General features: G+C 39.6%; 1 protein-coding gene across 4 annotated transcripts in view; it reads left to right on the top strand.

Annotated features, from left to right (window-relative positions):
* lmo1 (LIM domain only 1) overlaps positions 1–20,466 on the top strand; it is a 48,841-nt gene extending 28,375 nt beyond the window's left edge. For all 4 annotated transcript variants that reach the window (XM_043705837.1, XM_043705836.1, XM_043705839.1 and 1 more), the window contains 3 exons: positions 12,067–12,280; positions 17,586–17,711; positions 20,047–20,466. In XM_043705837.1, the coding sequence (XP_043561772.1) occupies positions 12,067–12,280; positions 17,586–17,711; positions 20,047–20,152 (446 nt within the window). In that variant the 3' untranslated portion in view covers positions 20,153–20,466. The remainder of the gene's footprint in view (positions 1–12,066; positions 12,281–17,585; positions 17,712–20,046) is intronic.
* The last annotated feature ends 584 nt before the right edge of the window (positions 20,467–21,050 follow it).

The following is a 21,050-nucleotide window of genomic DNA, read 5'->3' as shown; positions in this document are numbered from 1 at the left end:
GGTTTTTACAGTGATCCGTAATGATTTTCCTCTTATCTGATAATAAAAGGTTAATAAGTGGGTATTTTACTTGAGAGGCCTCGATGTCCAACTAGATTGATTGTGGATCAGACAAGAATCAATCAGCTATGTAACTTAATAGGGAACTTAACTGATATTTCCTAAAGTCTGGGAAGTCCAATCCACCCCTTGCCTGTGGAAGCTGTAGCTTCTTCAGCTTAATGAGGGGCCGCTTATGATTCCAGATAAAGGAACCCAACCAGCCATATAATTTACATAAAGCCGTCCTCGGCAGCATCACCGGAATCATTCTCATAGGATAGTTTTAGTCTTTTAATCAGCTATGCTTTGAGTTGACTATCATTGTTGTGGTTCTGTTCGCCGAGCTGGGAATTTGTGTTGCAGACGCTTCGTCCCCTGTCTGTGTGACCTCCTCAGTGCTTGGGAGCCTCCTGTGAAGCGCTTCTGTGATCTTTCCTCCAGCACTTGTAGTGGTTTGAATCTGCCGCTTCTGGTTCAGTTCCAGCTGTCCGTTGCAGTGGTTGGTATATTGGGTCCAGGTCGATGTGCTCATTGATTCAATCAATGAGCATCCAATATACCAACCACTGCAATGGACAGCTGGAACTGACAACCAGAAGCGGCAGATTCAAACCACTAGTGCTGGAGGAAAGATCACAGAAGCGCTTCACAGGAGGCTCCCAAGCACTGAGGAGGTCACCGAGACAGGGGACGAAGCGTCTGCAACACAAATTCCCAGCTCGGCGAACAGAACCACAACGAGCACCTGAGCTACAAATCTTCTCTCAAACTTTGAGTTGACTATCATCTCAATGCAGTTTCCCAATATCTAGCATTAAAGATCAGTTTGTTCAGATGTTTTAAAATTGTTTTTAGCATTTTAGTTCTGATCGCTTGTAGCAAATAGTTCAACTGTGGCTAACTTGGAACTAGAGATTAAATCAAGAGGCTAATGCTGTTTGCATAAAATGCAGAAAAACGTTGGGGTTGAGTTCTGCAAATTAGGAACACGAAATTGGTAAGAAGAGCATATCTAACTTGACCAATAGGAAGTAAATGTGGACTACAATGAAGCTAGAATAAGAATACTACTTCAGGCAATCTGGAAATAATGGAATAAAGTAACGAGCAAGAATGAGGAATTTAACATGTCTCGCTAGACTTTATTGGGGGAGAAAGTAACATTCTGCAGATTTAACTGAATGCAGTCTAAGCTTATCAAGCTGCAGAATGCATGTTGATTTTTATCCTCTAGAATTTCTTCTCGAACAACTGCTAAACATTGGGGGATGACCAAATCCACTTTCTCAAAAAAACTGAAACCATGCACTTTTAGCCAAATATCAATAGGTGAAATGTAATCTGTAGGTTGTGGTGATAAAGTACTTGAATGAAATTTACAGATGGATTTTTGGAAGGGAGGCTGTTGAAACAATGCTGTAATGCATAAAAGGGGAACATTTTTAGATACACTTTTTCAATAAAGTGTAGCAGTGCCTCCAATTCTGCACACACTTCAACCAGTTTATCCCTCAAACACACCCTGGAGTTCTTTAGGGTGAGACAAACTAAGGACTGCAGTTAAAATATTTAAAATACACAAAATAAAACCATCCTGAATTTAAGGAAGCTTTTTGTTCAAGCTAGGCTGGCTGCCTGTTTAAAATAAAACCCACTTCTGACCGTGAGTGGATTGTTGGAATCACTTTGAGCTCTCAGATATTCTGGCTCGTGATAAGAGGTTAGGTCTCACATGGGGTCTTCACCAGCTGCGTCTTCAGGGAGGCAATGGATATCATGCTCCTTATTCCCATGAGTGCTTCTCGAATGTTCAGACTTCAAGTGGAGTCATAGTAGGGGTCTCAGTGCCCAATGAGGTTAGTCCACATTTATCCTAAGTATACCCATTCTCTTTCCAAGATCTGATCCCTTCATGATGCCAAGGGATTTGGCTTCAACTGGGGATTACACAAATGTCTTGCCTGATGAAATATATTGCTCTCGCTCAGTACTTAAAGTCATAACTGCCATTGAGCACCTCTTTGATTATAAAGACAGGCCAGGGCTGGTCCTTATTTGCTTTTCACCTGTTGTAGACCTAGCCTCCTTTGCATTCCATCAGACTTTGTAGAAGTTGTTGGGCCTCATTGTTTAGGCTGTTGGCCAATTAGCCGCAGGCTTAAAACAGATGAGAAATTACTTCAAGGGTCATGAATCTATGGAATTCATACACTGGCATGTGGTGGATGCTGAGATGCTTACTAAATTTGAAGAGGTGGACAGATTTTTGGATGGAAGGTTATGGAGAGTGGGCAGAAAGTTGACCAAGATGAGATCAGCCGCAATTGTTTCAAATGGATCAAATTAGACTGGTTTACTCCTACTCAATGTATATGTTTAAACTTTAAAAGGTTCCACAGTACATTTCTTATCAAAACAAGACTTCTAGTTTGAAATAATAGGAAGTGTTGAGGATTTTCTGATTTAACCAGTGTAGGAACAAATTGGGCTTCCTTGATGGGAAGCCTAATTGGAAGGTACTGCAAGGATCTATATTTGGCCCTAAGCATAGTTGATTTGAGGGGACTCCCATGTTCAAGTTTGGTTTTTTTTAGAATTGGTGAGCCTGTCAAGTACAGTAGGAAAGTGGAAGATCCAGAGATTCTGGAGAAATATGGATTGGATGAAGGGAACAAGAATGGCCAATTGAAAACATCAAATATAAATGTTGCAGTAGGAAACAGCAGAATTTGTCAAATTTCCTGTGAAAAGATTGGTGTGCTTGCGGATGAATGATGAGCAGATACATTTCTATTGGGTTCTGAATATTGAGATGTATGATCAAGAAATAGGCTACATAAAAACTCAGTGGTACTGTTAATCAAGGTTGTTTTAGTACCATTTCTGAATGAACTTGGTTTGAGATCAGGATATATGGTTTTGAGTAGAGGTCAGAAATTGAGTAATAGCACTTAATGGGAGTGATCGATAGACTCCTGAACAGTAACCATGTTGTAGGCCAACATACGTTACTGGGTGCTTGTGATAGACGGAGTGTAGTCGTGGGTGATCTTAATCTAGAGACTAGAAAAATCAGTAATTAATGACCTGAGTTCAAAAAATGCTTTGAGTTAGAGCAGCACATGTTGGAATCAACCAGAGAAGGTGGTACTTGAGTTGGTATTGTGTAACATGGCAGGATTAATGATCTCCCAAGTTGGGCAGCACCTAGTAGCAGCCATCATGATTTGAACTTTGCATCCAGATTGAAAGGGAGGAGATTAGTTCTAAGACTTGTCAGAAGTTTAAAATACTATATGGACATGAAAGCTATACTAGTTGGTGAACTCGGACATTGGACCAGGAAATGATTAGAAGCAATAATATAGCATTAAATGAATCATAAGAACTCCAAGAGAATAGGCCAGAATCTGGTTAATGTTGAAAATATCAAACTTGAGGAAAAAGCTTATTAAAGTTGGCAGCTTAGATGACCAGTTAAGTTGTAAAGGACATGGTTAATCTAGATGAATTACAGCATTAGAAATTTGGAAACAAGTGGACACTGCTCATTCCCACTAGAAAATCCGTTAATAATGGACATATTTGCTTTTCTCTTCACCCAAGGAAGAGGCAATAAGCCACCAGTAATTCCTGTAAATTGGAAGGGAACAAAAGCATCTGGTGAATGCAATCGGGGAAGCAGTACAGAGCAAACTGAAACAGTGGGTCAAGTTTCTGGGCTTCATCCTGGTAGGATCTTGAGATGCATTATAAATGTTGCAAAATTTCCTTTGGACCATTTTCCTGGATTACCAAATGCAAGGACCTGTAGGCCATTTTTACCACTTTAATGGAGAAGGTTAGATTACCTTCCAAATGCATGGTTATAATGTTGCCTTTTCACAAAACCAACATTTACCACAAGCTGTCAATAGTCAGATATACAGCGCTGTAACAGACCCTTTGGTCCAACTCCTACATGCTGCTCCGATATCCCAACCTAATCTAGTTCCATTTGCCAGCACTTGGCCCATGTCCCTCTAAACCCTTTCTATTCATTTTACTCATCCAGATGCCTTTTAACTGTTGTAATTGTACTAGCCTTCACCATTTCCTCTGGCAGCCCATTCCACATATGCATTACCCTCTGTGAAAAAGTTGCCTCTTGGGTCTCTTCCCCTCTCACCCTAAACCTAGGCCCTAGAGTTCTGGACTCACCCAACCCACGGAAAAGATTGTCAGTTCATTCTATCCATGTCCCTCTTGATTTTATAAACCTGAGGTAAGTTAATATGCTGTGGATAAAGGAGTCTGATGTGAAATGCTTTATGAAACTTAGTTTCAGAAACTTCCACAAAAGGTTCTCTCGGGAATTAGAGGTTAACATTCTCCCTTCCATTAGAGTTAAGGGCTGACCTATTTGAAAGGTATGATTGTGAATGGTCCTCAAGCTGCACTAGTAAATGTTTCGTCCTGTGGGTGAGCTTAGAATGAAGGGGCAGTGTTTTTAAAATTGGGGTTATACTTTTCAAATAAGTGGAATTTGAGGGTTGAACATCTAGAATTCTGCCTTGAAGTCATGGAATGCAGTCCTTTATTAAGCAAGGGAATCCGAATCTACCTTTGTCTTTTAAAAATACCTCCAGGTTATTGAGGGTAAATGGGAATGTAGAACACAAACCTTCCTGAATAACAGGACAAACTTGAAAAGCCAAGTAGACTGCACAAGCTTAGAATGAGGCAAAACAGGTTTCAAACAACTATTAGTGATTTTACTCTCTTTCCTGCAAAACTGAAGTTACTACTTCAATGTGGACTGAAATTTGCTCCAGAACATTTTTGCTGTAAATCTTCACTTCAGACCATTAAGCAGGCACCCCATCTACAGTCCAGCTTAATTGTAGTGTTATTTAATGGAACATGCTGGAGTGTTGACCCAAAATAGAAAATTGTAAACTTTAAGAACTATCACCTAAAATGTTGTTCAGCTTTTGTTTGCTAATGTGTAATCTCCATCAGTTGGGACTGAATAGTTGAATGTTTACTCCCATTCCCCACCATCTCTAACTCAGTTCATTATACATGCATAACATGTTTCAGCCTCCATCTTGGATTGTGGAATGTTCCAGTATAGTATAGCTTTAACCTCAGATTCTCAACCTTGTCCTAACTGTAAACATTGAAGGTTTTCAATTTTTTGTAATTGTGCTAATGTATTTGAAATTAGTGCATGCATTTTGAAGTAGAAATGTCTGATCATATCCATGCCCATTTCAAAGATGGGGAAGAGAATGTGAAATAGTTTAAATGTTAGCTGCCATAACCGAAGGTAGAATATTGACTTGAGTTCAAGTAAACACTGAAGTGGGGTTACTGATCTGAGGCAGGTTTTTCAATATTTAGCATTTGGCTAATTTTTTTCACCTGGCTGAGTAGTGCATAAATGCAGGTCCAGTGCTGCATTTAACTGTACAAATACTTGTGAAGGTTTTTGGCAAGGAAGGACTTCTGTTGCCTGCAACGAATACCAGGATTTCTGCAGTTGTCAATGGATTAAGGACATCCAGGCATGATGCAACTCTAATCACTGGAAAAATATAATTTGAACAGTAAGCACTTCAAGCCGCCTCAGCAACTAGTGAATCTTGATGCTGTACATAAAATTTACATCTGTTATTAACTTGAGCCACTTCACTCATTCATTCATTTGGATTGGCAGTCCAGCAACATGGCCATTGCATTATCATTCCCTCTTAGGAATGCACCGCTAATCTCAATCTGGAGAAGAACAAAACTGGGATTCCAGTTTTCCCTGAAAGATCAGAATTTGCTTTTGTCTGAATCTGGCTGTTTCATTTATTACTTGATCAGGATTTTTAAAATTGCTAATAATCACTCACTAGTCTGCTCTCTTGCAATGAGATAGAAAGAAACTGACACCACAGTGAACCTGCACAGTTTACTGCCTTTGCTGTTTGAATTCATGTATTGCTGGACATCTGAGTGCATCTGGGAAAATGAACAAACCGTGAAATTCACAACTACGGAGGAACAAGTATTTTGAATTTGACAACTATACAGATTTTTTGGATGAAGTTCACAGCACAGAAACAGATAAGTGAATAGTATTGAGTGTGTGGGTTCGTTCTTTGTTTTTTTTTGGATTGATTAAACTTTAAAATATAAGCCATAACTATTAACCTGGAGCAGTGTTTTGTAGAGGAATAAGACTGTGAATTTCTGGGTCTGTAGATTGTGAAAGAGGAAAAATGGCCTTGAGTGATATACATTTGTCAGATGTGGGAGTTTAAAGGTTACTGCAGATTTATATCTGCAATAAATGCTGTTGGTTGCGAATCCTCTCCGATCGAATGGATTGGTTGGAGAGACAGTTAAAAGCAATGAGGAATTTGCAACAGTATGTGATGGATGACAATTATAGGAAAGGGGAAAGTCGCAGATACAGTCAATGGTTGGGTTAATTCCAGGAAAGGTGATAGGTAGGCAGCTAGTGCAGGAGTCTTCTGTGCTATCCCCATTTCAAACAAGTATGCTGTTTTGGAAAATATAATGGGTAATGGATTCTCAGGGGAACATAGCACGAACAGCCAAGTTTCTGGTATCGAGACTGGCTCTAATGCAATGAGGGGTTCGTCCGGTTCCAAGAGATCAATTGTGTTAGTCTGACATACAGACAGATGTTTGTTGCCAGCAGCAAAAAATCAGACTGTTGCTTCCCTGGTGCCAGGATCCAGGATGTCTGAGGGTGCAGAATGCTCTCGAGGGAGATGGACCAGCAAGAAGTCATTGTCCACATTGGAACCAATGACATAGGAAGAGAAGAGGTTGAGATTCTGAAGGGAGATGGACAGAAACTTAAAGGAGGTCCTTGAGAGCAGTAATATCTGGATTACTCCTGGGGCTACGAGCTAGTGAGGGCAGGAATAGGAGGATAGAGCAGATGAATGCATGGCTGAGGAGCTGGGAGAAGGATTCACTTTTTTTTTAGATCATTGGAAACTCTCTGGGTAGAAGGAGGATGAATTGCACCTAAATTGGAAGGGGACTAATACACTGACGGAGATTTGCTACATTTGCTGTAGTTGCTTGGGAGGATTTAAACTAGTAAGGTGGGAGGGTGAGACCCAGGGAGATAGTGAGGAAAGAGATCAGAGACTGGTACAGTTGAGAACGAGTCAAACAGTCAAGGCAGGCAGGGACAAGGTAGGACTAATAAATTAAACTGCATTTATTTCAATGCAAAGGGCCTAACAGGGAAGGCAGATAAACTCAGGGCATGGTTAGGAACATGGGACTGGGATATCATAGCAACTACGGAGACATGGCTCAGGGATGGGCAGGACTGGCAGCTTAATGTTCTAGGATACAAATGCTACAGGAAGGATAGAAAGGGAGGCCAGCGAGGAGGGGGAGTGGCCTTTTTGATGGGGGATAGCATTACAGCTGTGCTGAGGGAGGATATTCCTGGCAATACATTACATTCAGGGAAGTTATTTGGGTGGAACTGAGAAACAAAGGGATGTATTATAGCCCCCCCCCTCCCCCGCCCCCAATCGTCAGAGGGAAATTGAGAAACAAACTTGTAAGGAGATCTCTGCTTTCTGTAAGAATAATAGGGTGGTTATGGTAGGGGATTTTAACTTTCCAAATATTGTCTGGGACTGCCATAGTGTTAAAGGTTTAGATGGAGAGGAATTTAAGTGTGTACAAGACAATTTTCTGATTCGGTATGTGGATGTACCTACTAGAGAAGGTGCAAAACTTGATCTACACTTGGGAAATACGGCAGGGCAGGTGACTGAGGTGTCAGTGGGGAGCACTTTGGGGCCAGCGACCATAATTCTATTCGTTTTAAGATAGTGATGGAAAAGGATAAACCAGATCTAAAAGTTGAAGTTCTAAATTGGAGAAAGGCCAATTTTGACGGTATTAGGCAAGAACTTTCGAAAGCTGATCGGAGGCAGAAATTCTCAGGTAAAGGGATGGCTGGAAAATGGGAAGCCTTCAGATTTGACTATGGTGGTTTTTCTCTTTGGAGCAGAGGAGACGGCGGGGGGGGGACATAATTGATATAAAATTGGCAGGCATAGACAAATGATGATCCCTCGGAAGTTCTGTCACTGGGGGCATTACCTGTATAGTTTTCTCTTTGGAGCAGAGGAGACGGCGGGGGGGGGACATAATTGATATAAAATTGGCAGGCATAGACAAATGATCCCTCGGAAGTTCTGTCACTGGGGGCATTACCTGTATAGTTACAGGTAACAATTTAGAAAAAGTGAGGACCCTTTTATTACCCAAAGGATGATGGGAATCTGGAACTCACCTGTAAGGGGGGAGGAGAAAAGAGAAGCAGAAACCCATGTAGCATTCAAGTACTATACTTGGATGTGCACTTGCAAGTGCTGAAGTGATTTTTGAATAGTTGTTTGGCAGTGGGCTGAAGAACACCAATGCTTTAGACCTCCAATTGCAGTTTTTGAAAATTGCTCAACTGGATTATTAATTTTCAAATGTAGGTAAGGGATATGGACTAATCCCATGCAAGGGTCAAGAAATAACAAACATGAGCTGTGGGTGTAGATCAGGTTTTAGTTGCTCATTCCATCTGCACTATTCTCAATTTCAAAACAGTTAGAATGAATTGTCAAAACAAATCACTGCCCTACCCTATTTGGAACTGGACTTAAGCCACCTGTCTTTTGGGAACAAATGTAGAAAATGCACATTATGGGGGCTAAAGTCCGATGCCAAATATGGACCTTGACAATATTTGTGTACAAAACTGTCTAGTGTTTTGACAAATGGAAAGTCTTTAATTTTCTGTAAAAGATATACCAAGTAATTCACTAACTTGTCCAATCAGGTTGAGGGGCGAACACCTATTTTACTATCAAAATTTTGACTTTTAAGTGGAATGTCAAGCTGCTGAGGTGGAGGGCTTCAGACCATGCTCGGGAATATTTATTTGTTGTGGTAGTGGAGACTTCAGGTCATTTTTAGGTTGGGCTAGTGTTTTTAGTTTCTTATTTATAGCAAGTCATGAGCTCACTCTTCTTTCTTTTGATCCTCCACTTACTTTTGACTTGATTGTAATCAATCAATCAATCAAAGTTGGAGTAATTGGCTGCTTGCTTGAGTACAGAAAATGCAAGATACCTGGGTAGCCATTCAGAATCCAGCCTAAACATCAGGCCTTTCAGCCACCAATCTATTTAGTGATAACCTTATCAAATAAATTGACCAGTGTGATGGAGGCAAAGTTTTCATATTTGTACAAAGCTTCCTGAAATAACCCAGTTCTCCTTAAATTTTCACGATATTATTGGACTGAGACTGTTTCCTGGTTTCTCATCTCATTAAAATGAGACTCTTTTCCAATTCTATGGTGCTTGCATCCTATATACCTAAATTTCTTAGTACATTCTCATTGTTTAAATGACCCACTGAACTGGTTATATTGCTTACTCTGAAGGATGTTTATTTCCCTTGTCTTTTTGTAGCATCTATTCAAGTAGCTAATTTCTACACTAAATGGTTGGCATTGAGATTACAATCTGCCAATACTATGCACCAAGTAACCAAATCATTTAAGACCCTTGGTGAGATTGTTTTATCCAGCTTTTTCTTTATGCAAGGTAGATGTTAGTTCAAAGGGTTCTGTAATGACCTCTAGGTTGAGGGAATTGTGCTACAAGTAGACTAGACTTTGAACTCCATGGAGTAAGATAAAGTTGAAACAATGTAATGTTAGTGGACTTGAAGTGCCAAATGGGCATTGTTTTTAGCCCTACAAACTTTGGTTCCAGTTCATGTAATCTAACATCACCTGACATGGCTCTTTTGGGCATGCTCTGTTACTATACCCACAGTCAGGATACATGCTGGGTGTTTGCTCTGGCTGGGGAGATTTGAAACCAGGTGTGGACTTGGGCTAATGTTTTACAGTGAAATATGATGTCTTGAATGATAGCTGAGAATCTTAAGTGTTCTCTACCCCAGATGGTTGTAGGTTCTTTACTCATTGAAAATATCCCAAGGCTGAGAACAATTCTGTACTGAAAGTTAATATTTGCATTAGCTCCACTCAATCTGATATCTCGCCTCCTGTGGAGGAACAGGCAGTCTGGCACATCTGACAGACCAGTGTGCTCTCTGGGGCCCAAGAGTTACAAGTAACTAGTTGTGCAGCTAACCACCTTGTAAATGACCAGTACTAAAAGTTCTGTAGTGGCCTACTTTTTAGCACTGATTTTTAATACAGGCTGTTTTAACATCTATCTTTTTTGCTGATTACTAAGTGCCTTTAGAGGCTCTGTCCTCCTTACTCCTGGAGTACAAAGGATTGCTGGCAGTGAACTTTTTCCCCTTTCCAAACCATGAGTGGTTGGTATCAGAGTCCAGTGTAACACTGGATTTATATAAAATGACTTGTGGATTGTCCAAAATAGAGGTTGAGGTAGGCCAGTCTCTCTGTATTGGGTAGAAGATCACGTTCAAAGATGCAAGGCATTTTCCATCTTAATAATAAAACAGGCAAAAAGGACGCCATGTTTGATGTATTGTCAAACAATATTTGCTAACAGGTGGGAACATGTGGTTAAAAATATTTCCTTGCATAAAATTTCAAGAAAGGACTAACGATCTAAATCTGGAGTTGTTTTAGTTGAAAGCCTTTTAGCTTTAGGTTCTCTGGGTGTTGAGGGGAACAGGAAGTATGTTTGAGTTTTTGGACAGTGATAAATCTGTCCTAATTGATGTAAGTGAACATCAATTGCATTATGTTCCTGTTTTCAGTGTAGTTTGTATGGTTGGAATGGTAGCTCAAATGCACAGATCCGTGCCAAATTCAGCATTTAAAATAAGTTGCTTTCAAACAACCCATTTGAAAGTGAATGTATTATGGTGTGTAACAATAGATGTTTAGCAGAAATGCAAAGTTGGATTTTATTTTAGGCAACAATATTTAATTGGGTGCGCAAAGCTAATGTTAAATGTCTATACTGTATTCTTGGCATAGCTGGACCCGCAACTGAACAGTTGGAGACATTCTTCAATTTTTCTACCCAGCGAGAAATGTAAACTTTGTTTTCCCCCATAAGTTCCAAATATTTTCAACTTGCACTCCTATTGGCTTCTAACAGGCAACTTCCTCAATTTTACTTTCACTCTTTTTTTGTAATGTGTTTTTACTGGATTAATATCAGCCTAATTTGTACATCATAGTATGAATGTAGAAAATGGAAATGAAGCTTTGCACGTGAGGATCATTATTCCCAATTTTGCGCAGAGTTGCAGTTACCTCCAGCATTTTGTGGAAGCTGGTCTTGACACTTTTGGCAGCGATCAAAAGTGCTGTTGCATCTTCAAATTATGAAGATGAAAGGGAAGTGTTGTCAGCAACTTAGGCTCCGTGCTTTCTGTCAAGTTAGTTGTGGGTTTGAGTCTCCAGAAATCTCAACCCGAATCGACAACTTGGTGCACCAGAAGAGTTCTGTATTAAGATTCTAACTTTGACTTGATTTTAAAATTAGGTTCTATTGCCTTGTGTACATAAAACCACAGTATTATTTGGAGGGTGATCCTGGCTTATTTATCCTTCAATCTAACTGATTTACCCTCGTCATCAAGGTTTTCTGTTTTGTTTTCTATGACTTGACTGCATTTCTTCCTGACTTTTAAAAGCAAAGTATTTTTGAACAGCAAAATGCTGTTGAGATTCTGTGGTCATGCTATTTGTATTTTCTATGTGCAACATGTAGTGGAATGTAGTATTTTCACATGGATAATATAGTCATTAAAAATAACCCGTTTTGTTATCTATTAATCACATTCTAAAACTACAAAAGACTTGCTTGTTGGTGACCTTTGTAAGCAGAATGCTTCAGGTCTGTCACTGGGTAAGAAATTTTAACTTGAGTTAATCAGTTTGAGTAAACTATCTCATTTCTTTCCCTACTTGGAGCGAAGCATTTCAAATGCAAATCTTTCTGACTAAAAGCTTGCTTTTTAAATTTGTAGGTGTACCAATGCTTTCTGTGCAACCGAAAGGCAAGCAGAAAGGTTGTGCTGGTTGCAATCGCAAGATCAAGGATCGTTACTTGCTCAAGGCATTGGACAAATATTGGCATGAAGACTGTCTAAAATGTGCCTGTTGTGACTGCCGTCTTGGAGAAGTCGGATCAACACTCTATACAAAAGCAAACCTAATTCTCTGTCGTAGAGATTATTTAAGGTAAATTGGAGGGGGGAAATCAACTTTGCAAGCTGATATGGCTATAATGGAATATCCCTTAATCAAATATGCTAAAGCCGATTGAGACCACCTTTTTGAAATGTTTTGCCCAAATATTAGGTGCTTTTAAGATGAGGTTTGAGTCTAAGAAATGGTCATCCAGCATTATAGCCCTCATCTGCGAGACTGTCAATGTTTTTGTGATTAAAATATGATGCTGTAGTAAAAGGAGTTGAAATCCTGACCCTCATTGCAAACCATTTTGGCTTTGGGTTTTATCAATCTCCATACTTCACAACATGAGTGAAGTCATCTTGTAGCTCCTTTTTCATAGTGTAGCAACTAGGACTGCATACTGATTTGACCAGCTATCCATCATTTTAAATGATGCACTTCTACTCTCAGTAATAGCTTTGCTGTGATGCAAAATATAATAATTATTGGAATGTTGCAAGATCAAATTATGCTTTTTTTGTTCTAAAGCCTTGATCAAGATAAATCTGGGGGATTGTGGTTAATTCTGGGCATGTCTCAAAGGAGATCCTTCGCAAGGATCTCTTCCTTTTTTCTCCCCCCACCCCCCCTCCCCAACCACTAATGATCCCATTCTTTCTCGAGGAAAGACATCTAGCAGTCAGACCCAGGCAGAGCAGAATTTTTGTTCAAGTTGTGAAACTTGACAGATTTTAAGAACTTGTCTAAATAACTGAGCTAGAAGGTTATTTGTTGAAATTTACTAGCCTCTCCAATATCTTGTTATCTACCCTGTTTTGGCTGAAGGATTAGTTTGAAGGCTAATTGTGGGGACTTTGGTGTTAATTTCTTAACTCTTTCCTTGTATGTTTTTTGGCAGTAAAATGGCTTGAATGTCCCTGTGACTACACTTAGATTCCCAGATTCTGAGATTCTAGAAACAATAGGAGCAGGAGTAGGCCATTCAGCCCTTTTGATCTGCTCTGCCAGTCATTATGGTCATGGATGATTCAGCTTGGTACCCTGTATCTGTTCACATTGATCCTTCAATTGAAAGGACTATATCTAACACCTTTTTTTTAATATTCTGTTTTAGCTTTGCTTTGCTTTGTTTTGGGATTCCACAGATTCTCCACTCAAATTTCTGTTTTCGTCTGAAATGGGTGAAAGTGAGGACTGCAGATGGTGGAGATCAGAGACAAGATTAGCGTGGTGCTGGAAAAGCACAGCAGGCTAGGCAGCATCCAGGAGCAGAAAAATTGATGTTTCAGGCATGCTTCTGCCCAAAGCGTTGATGATTTTTTTTTTTCTGCTCTGATGCTACCTGACCTGTGCTTTTCCAGCACCACTTTAATCTTGTGCTTGGTCTGAAATGGCCTACTGTATCTTTTTTAAAAAATTAGAGGTCACAGTTTGACTCCCTGGTCATCAGGAATATCCTTTCTGCATTATTCTGTCCAGTCCTGTTATGATTTCATGTGTTTGAGATCATCTCTATCCCTATTCCCCTCAGTGTGAATGTAGTCCTAACTGATCAAATCTCTTAACATTGATAACTGAGGTGACAGGACTAATCTGGTAAACATCTGTTGCATTTCCTCCATAGCCATAACCGCCATCCTCTGAGACCAAATCTGTATACTACTCCAGGTGTAATCTCTCAAAGGCCCCATACAATTGCTGTAAGACATCTCTTCTGTTAAATCCTGTCACTATGAAGGCCACATACCATCTGCACCTTCCTGCTATTTTCAGGGACTGGTTTGCAAAGACAGATCTCATTGCACCTCCCCTTCCTAACTTGCCATTTGGAGAATAATCTGCTTTCCTATCATTGCATCAGGAGCTGCTGGTTTGAGTTATCTTTAGTAGCAAAAACTATAGCCAAAATAACCATTTATTCGCATCCTACTTCATCTGCCAGGCATTTGCCCATGCACTCAATTTATTCGAATCATAAATATCTCTGTATCCCCCCCCCCCACAGATCACTCTTATCCAGATTTGTATTGTTCCCAAAAATGGACAATATTACCTTTTTAGATTCCTTAAATTATGGATATTGTAAATACTGGGTATCTAATCCCTGCAATACCCTACTAGTCGGTGTCTACCACTTAATAAGGAATGGGGGGGGGGGGGTAACTGGGGAAAGGAAGACTGACCCATTTTATTCCTGCTGTTTCTTGTTTGCCAGCCAACTTCCCATCCATGTCTGTGTGCTTCCACCAATCCATGTTTTAATTTGACATGCTCATCTCTGACCTTTTTTATTGAAAGCCTTCTGAAAGTTTCTAAACCACTCTACTAGTTTTCCCCCTTCTCTACTACTGGAATTGATTTAGCTAGTAGACTTGTCATTAATCCACTTTCTCAAATCCTTGCATCTTGAGTTGGTTTATCTTTGGCTGTTTTTGATTGCTTTGACATTGAGCTTTTTAATAAGAGGATAACACTTGCTAATGGTTGATGGAAATGTCAGTGTGTGACTGTGAACCTTGGACTGAAATCTGGGTGGAACTCTGCAGTAACTTCCCATGCGTTTCTACATAATGTAATAGTATTTGCTTGTAGAAAACTTGACATGTTGATTTAACATTCCACATTTTTATATTTTTCAAATTTTCATGTGGATGATACACATGAACTGAAATCTAAACAAGTCTTTATAAATATATCCAACACTGAAGCAGCTAGCCTTGAAAGTAAAAGCCACTTTAGTCACATTGTAGTGCCTCCTTTTTAGTGTTTAACAGAATATTTCCACAAATTTCCCTGAGATTTTTTAACTTGCTTTCTAGGTTACCATGTGGTTTCTAAAATTGAACCGATCTCTCCACTGCCAAAGCAATTAAGGAAAAGTCTGAATGGGACTTCACTGGAAAATCCAACCACATTACTTGTGGGCTTAGAACATTGTGTTCTTCAGAATTTGATGTACTGTTTCCTGTATATCCTCTCCTCCACTCAAGAGGGGAGTAGGGTGTAAAAGTCTGAGCATTCATTAATATTCATCACAAGATACTGACTTCAATGAAAATGAACTCAATGACTGGTCCTTCAAGCTATCTGCAGAACTTTAAAATGGAAAGGAAAATGGGTGTAGTCAAGTGCTACTTTACCTTTTTTCACGTCTCCTTTTGTTGTGAATTAGACTTGGAAATGGACATGAAACTTTGGTCAAGTTGATACAAATCAAGTTTGTCTTTTTAATCTCCCTCTTTGAGGTGAAAAAGCACTTGCTAGATGAGAAATCTACTGATTCGTTGCAACTGAATCCATTAAAAGTCTAGAACTAAAAGTTCAACACTTTCCTTTTTGGGAAGGACATCTTTCCCTGTCTGGCCCACGTGAGACGCTGGACTCAGTTGTATGGTCACTCTGCCCTCTGGCTTGAGCCTATTTCAATTGGATAAAGAGCCTTCATAAAGAACAAACTGGACAGACAATCAGGCATCAACTTCAACAGCAAAAACTGCACCAAAACTATTGACCCACTGGAGTTGCTCCCAATATCTGGGAGCTGGTGCCATAATTGGATAAGCTATCTCCCGATTTGGTCTAACTGCTCAGTGTGACTATGACCATGTCCAAGACAGCACCACCACCATCCCTATGCCTTGTCCCACTGGCAGGATACTCAGCAGGAGTGGTGGCAAAGGGTATACACTTGAGAGGGAGTTGTTCAGCAGTATTCAACTTTGCTTCCAGACCCTATGAAGTCTCATGGCACGAGATCAAACATGGATAAAAGGGAACCTCTTCCTGATGCTGCATCTTCCACTCATACTCGGAACTTTGTGCCCCTGCCAAGGTTTTAACACCAGCAAAAATTGATACGTGTAGTGATTAATCAATTTTGATATTTATGGAATGGAAATGGATTATGTAGGTTTAAGACAATTGAAAACATTTTGACGTGGAATCAATTTGTGGTTTTATATGAAATGGTATGGGTAGGGAACGGGAAGAAAGTTGTAAAAGGCTCTAGGCAGATCAGTGGGCAGAAAATGATCTGGAATTGTCATTTGACTCAGCTTCAACTTCCAATCTGAAATAAAGAAATTGCACAGCAGGTACAATATTGAAGCTGAAAGTCTGGTTTATTTGAAATTATGTAAAGGATGGGAGAAAGGAAATGTGGATTTTGTCATTACTAATTTTTTTGAAGTGTATACTTAAATTCACCTGAGAAAAGGTGAGAGGAAAGTAGAGGTTCAGACAAAGGGGGCAGGAGGGAAGGTGGCAAATGCTAATTTGAAAATGGCTTCTGAGACCTAAAACAGTTTGGCAGTGCTTTTCTGAATACTCATTTGCTTGGACAGAACTTTATTGGTTGAACTGAGGTTTACTTTGATCAAGCTTTCAAAACTAGGCTGTTGTAGAGCATTTTTTTTTTTTTGAAAACTGCCAAATTATTTTAAAACATAAAATCTGAATCAACCCCTTGACTCCAGATTTCAAAAAGCATTACTGAATTGGTGAATTAACAAAGGGTGTTGAGCTGCTTTGTGCATAATTACATAAATTCAAATTAACTGGTTTTTATTGCATCTTGCCATGCGATAGAACAGTGTGCAGCTTGTCTATGTAGTTTACATTCAGCTTTGAAACTGGTATATAGTATTATCTGATCCTAGTTACAAGACAAATTATGTAAAGTGTTATGTAATTGTAAAGACAGGATGGAAGTTAAAGCAATGAGTCAGGCAGTGTAAACATGCCTGCTATTAAAGGGGTATTTAGCAAACCTACGCATACCTCTTAATGTGATGGGCAATATGCTGTAGTCAAATTCTCCATTCGAGTTCCATCTAAATGTTTAAGTGCCTTTTGCTGGTTTCATTTCAATTTTAGTTGCTTTCCATTGTGCAGATGAATGCAGCAGACAACTTACTATTTGAGATTATTCAAAAAGACAAGTAGTTGAAATTTTGTTAGGTGGGGTCTGAAGACCATTTTCGCATGTTTGATCTGGCACCGTCCATGCCCAGCTGAACAAACCTGGCTACTGCAATTTTCCATCAAATTGCATCCCTTTTAGTTCTGTGCTTGTTGGCCAGATTCTGCGCAAGTCTCAAGTGGGCTTGAACCTGTGACAATCCATTTTAATGGGAATGTGTTGCCACTCTGACCAGAAATCCTCAGCCACTTTAGTAATTTCAAAGTCAGATGTGGAATATGAAAGTATATAAAATGAAATCATCTGTCATATTTTAAGCTTTCAAACCAATCCCAGAATTTTGCATTGCAAACAAAATATAAGCTATTAAGGTAAAATGGATCTGGCAAAGCTTATGTGCTGCACTTATCAAATCATCTTTTTGTCCAGGCTTTTTGGTACCACGGGAAATTGTGCAGCGTGCAGTAAACTGATTCCTGCCTTTGAGATGGTGATGAGGGCCCGAGAAAATGTCTACCACTTGGACTGTTTTGCCTGTCAGCTCTGTAATCAGAGGTAAGCCTGGGAAGGTGGAGAACTAAGTTGTATCCAGCAAAGACTAAAATGTTAAAATTGATTTTAGGACTAGTTCAAGAATAAGTTCCTGATTTTTCTTACCCACATCAGAAGTACTCGCTTCACATGTCTGGTGTGTGGTTTTAATTAACATGCCAAGAAGGAATATTTGTAGGTAATCCTTTAATTTTTAAAGCTGGGTAAGTATGGAATACTATTTGTATGCTAATTGAGTTTTGAAATGGAATGCCAAGCTGTCTGGCACCTTAGAGGCTGAATATACCTTTAAGTTCAGATTGCTTTCAAAAATTCATTGTTTTGAGAAATATTTACAGGATTATTTTGGCTTAGAAAGATACATCCTTGTTTGTAGATCTGATGCTTATTGTCCAACCTGTTGGCACTAATACAGGAAGGAAGGTCTCATTATGACTGCTGTTAGTTGAACAGGAAATTGACATCTGATCTTCCCCTTGGGGTTGGCTGGGTGGGCAACTGGTTAACATGTAACTGAAATAAAAGTTTACTGTGACTGGAAGGAGCGCATCCTTGGTTCAGTTAAAGCAGCAACCATTTGAGTAAAAATAGCTGGCTGTTGCTGATTGAGCACTAGTATGGCAGCTATAATAACCATAATGAAGTATGCACTGAGAAATTGAACTGTACTTGCAGGCTATGGGTATTGCGCAAGTTGCATATTATCCATTGTGGTGGAACTGGTGATCTGCTTCAAGTCAATGGGGATATTGGTGCAACTAAACTGAACACATTGATCCCATTTTTTTTTTTGAGAACAGTTAAAGGTGAACTGTTGAAGTTGCAGACTGGAACAATTGAGTCTAGTGAATTTTCTCTTGACGTGAATCAGTTGGGGCATTTTTTGGAGTCAAAACTATTGTTATCCTTCCTAAAACTCTAGGCTAAATTGATATCCAATTCAAATGATCAAAATGGGATTTGAAATCCTCCCTGGATTTAATCCAAATCCATGTTGTAAGCACTATTGTGCTCTGGTAGGCAGCATGGGTTTGTGGGAAGGGCATATTCTCCAACTTTCTTGTGATGAAATGATTGAGGGAAGTGGATGTCTATATGGACTTAAGGCATTTGATAAGATACCTCCATAGCAGGCTGATATAAAATGCAGTGTCTTGTGGAATCTGGCATGTGATGGCTAGATGGATGTAGAACTGGCTTGGTCACTGGTGGAAGAATGCTTTTCAGAATGGAGATCCGTGCTCTGCAGGGGCCTTTTTTTTGGTAAAGGAGTAAAGTGTAGGTTTAATTTAGTACTTCAAATGACCCCAAAATTGACGTTGCAGGTAATGAATTATTAAAGGATACAGTGGGATAGATTACAGATTTGGGCAGAAAAAAGGCAGAGATTAATCATGACAAATAAGAGGTACCTCCACTTGGAAGATCAAGTTCCAATGTGAATTATACAGTAAATGAGTTCTTCGAGCATTGACAAAGATCTGGGTGCACAGATCTACACATCCTGGAAAGTAGTAACATAGGTGGAGAAGGTCAGAAAGCCATACTGTATGCTTGCCTTAAACCAGCCAGGACATTGAATATAAAATTTGGCAAGTTGTGTCACAGCTATATAAAACTTCAGCCACGCTTGGAATATTGCATGCAGTGCTCATCACCACATTACCAGAAGGACATTGAAGCTTTGGAGAGAGTGCAGAGAAGGCTTATTAGGGTAGTGCCTAGTCTGCAGAGTTGGTGTTGAGAGGAGGTTGGACAAATTTATCTTTGGAAAGATGGCTGAAGGGTGACCTGACAAGTCACCTCAATTTTGAGGCACTGGGTGGATAGTTGCTTTTTCCCAGGAGGGGAAAAGCTCATTACAAGAGGGCACAGGTTCAAGGTGAGGGGGAGAATTCAGGGGAGAGTGGAGGGGGTATATTTATCAGAGGTTGGTGGGTGCCTGGAATGTACTCTGCCAACGTGCCTCCTTCCATCACCACCACAATGTTTAAGGCAAATCTTGATGTACACATGAACAGAGGCATAGAAACCAAGTCTGGCCACTAAGTGGGCCTAAATAAGGATTAGTAATTGAAACCGGCTTGGTGAGCTGAAGAACCTGCCTCTGTAGTATTTTTGTTGTTTGCCTGCACAACAAATACCTCTGTATAAATGAACATTTGGCTGAAAAAGGAATTCTGGAGGAACACTCCTTGCTTTGTGTGGATGTAAGGCACAGCATTTGAGAATCTGTGCCAGATGCCCAGTTTGTACAGTGTACCTTGTGAAAAATGGCATGTGACCACTCACTATGAAAACTGTGCTAACTCCCTCATACTTGTAATCTTTTCTTTAGGTTTTGTGTGGGTGACAAATTTTTCCTGAAGAATAATATGATCCTCTGCCAAATGGACTATGAGGAAGGGGCAATGAATGGAAGTTTCTCATCACAAGTTCAGTGATCTGCCCATGGCCTTCTAAAGTGTTGTGGGATGTTCAACACTTAAACGAAAAATGGAGAGCATTTGTCAGCTTGCTTGCAACACTTCAATTAGTCCGGAATGGATTAAAGTAACTTTCTCCAACACTGAGCAGTTAAGATTTTAGATGCACAGCTGTGCTGTTTAGCTGGGCAGTGCTTTGCCTGTATGTTTTGTGATGTTGGGTCTGGGAGGGTATGTACAGTGTTTCTGTATATATAAACTGGAACATTTATTTTACATAAATGTAATGCAATTTTATTATTACTGGTGTGCATTAAAGGAAATTAAATGTTCCTGCTTGTGAACATTGACTTTTTTAAACTCCAGCCCATGAACCTACTGAAATGAACCAATACACATAAAATTGATCAGTCCTGGAAAATTGGCACTTGAATGATTTGTGAAGTTAGTTCAATCAAAATTTCTGTAAGATCTTGATCTGTTGTCTTGACTTTATATACTTGGGTCAAATTATAGTCTTCACATTTGAAGGTGTAAAGATTGCAGAAGTGCCACAACTTGTACAATTGTTTTTGAGGTTTTGTTTTCTTTAGTTGCAAATTAGTTTGCAGGTACCTTGAATTTGGCCGCAGAGTTGTTCATATAAGCAACTAAGTTTTCAATGTTTGGCTGCTTATCTCCACAAAGGTGTCATGACCTGAATTTGGAACACCACTAATGTCAACTAGATATTTAGTGATGATTTCCCCCAAGCTTTATTACAAGTTTTAAGGCAGAATGATCAAACTCTTAAATGAGGTGAGGCTGGATACCCCAAACTAATTTTTATTCCAACAGATGAATGTGCAGGGCAGTGATTTTATAATTGTCCCACTTAATCTGTGCAGCACTTCGAGAATGTGTGACACCACACACA

Source organism: Chiloscyllium plagiosum, chromosome 16 (genome assembly GCF_004010195.1).
Source record: "Chiloscyllium plagiosum isolate BGI_BamShark_2017 chromosome 16, ASM401019v2, whole genome shotgun sequence".
NCBI lineage: Eukaryota > Metazoa > Chordata > Chondrichthyes > Orectolobiformes > Hemiscylliidae > Chiloscyllium > Chiloscyllium plagiosum.
The sequence above is the reverse complement of the archived record's forward strand: the minus strand, read 5'-3'. Positions and strand labels throughout refer to the sequence as shown.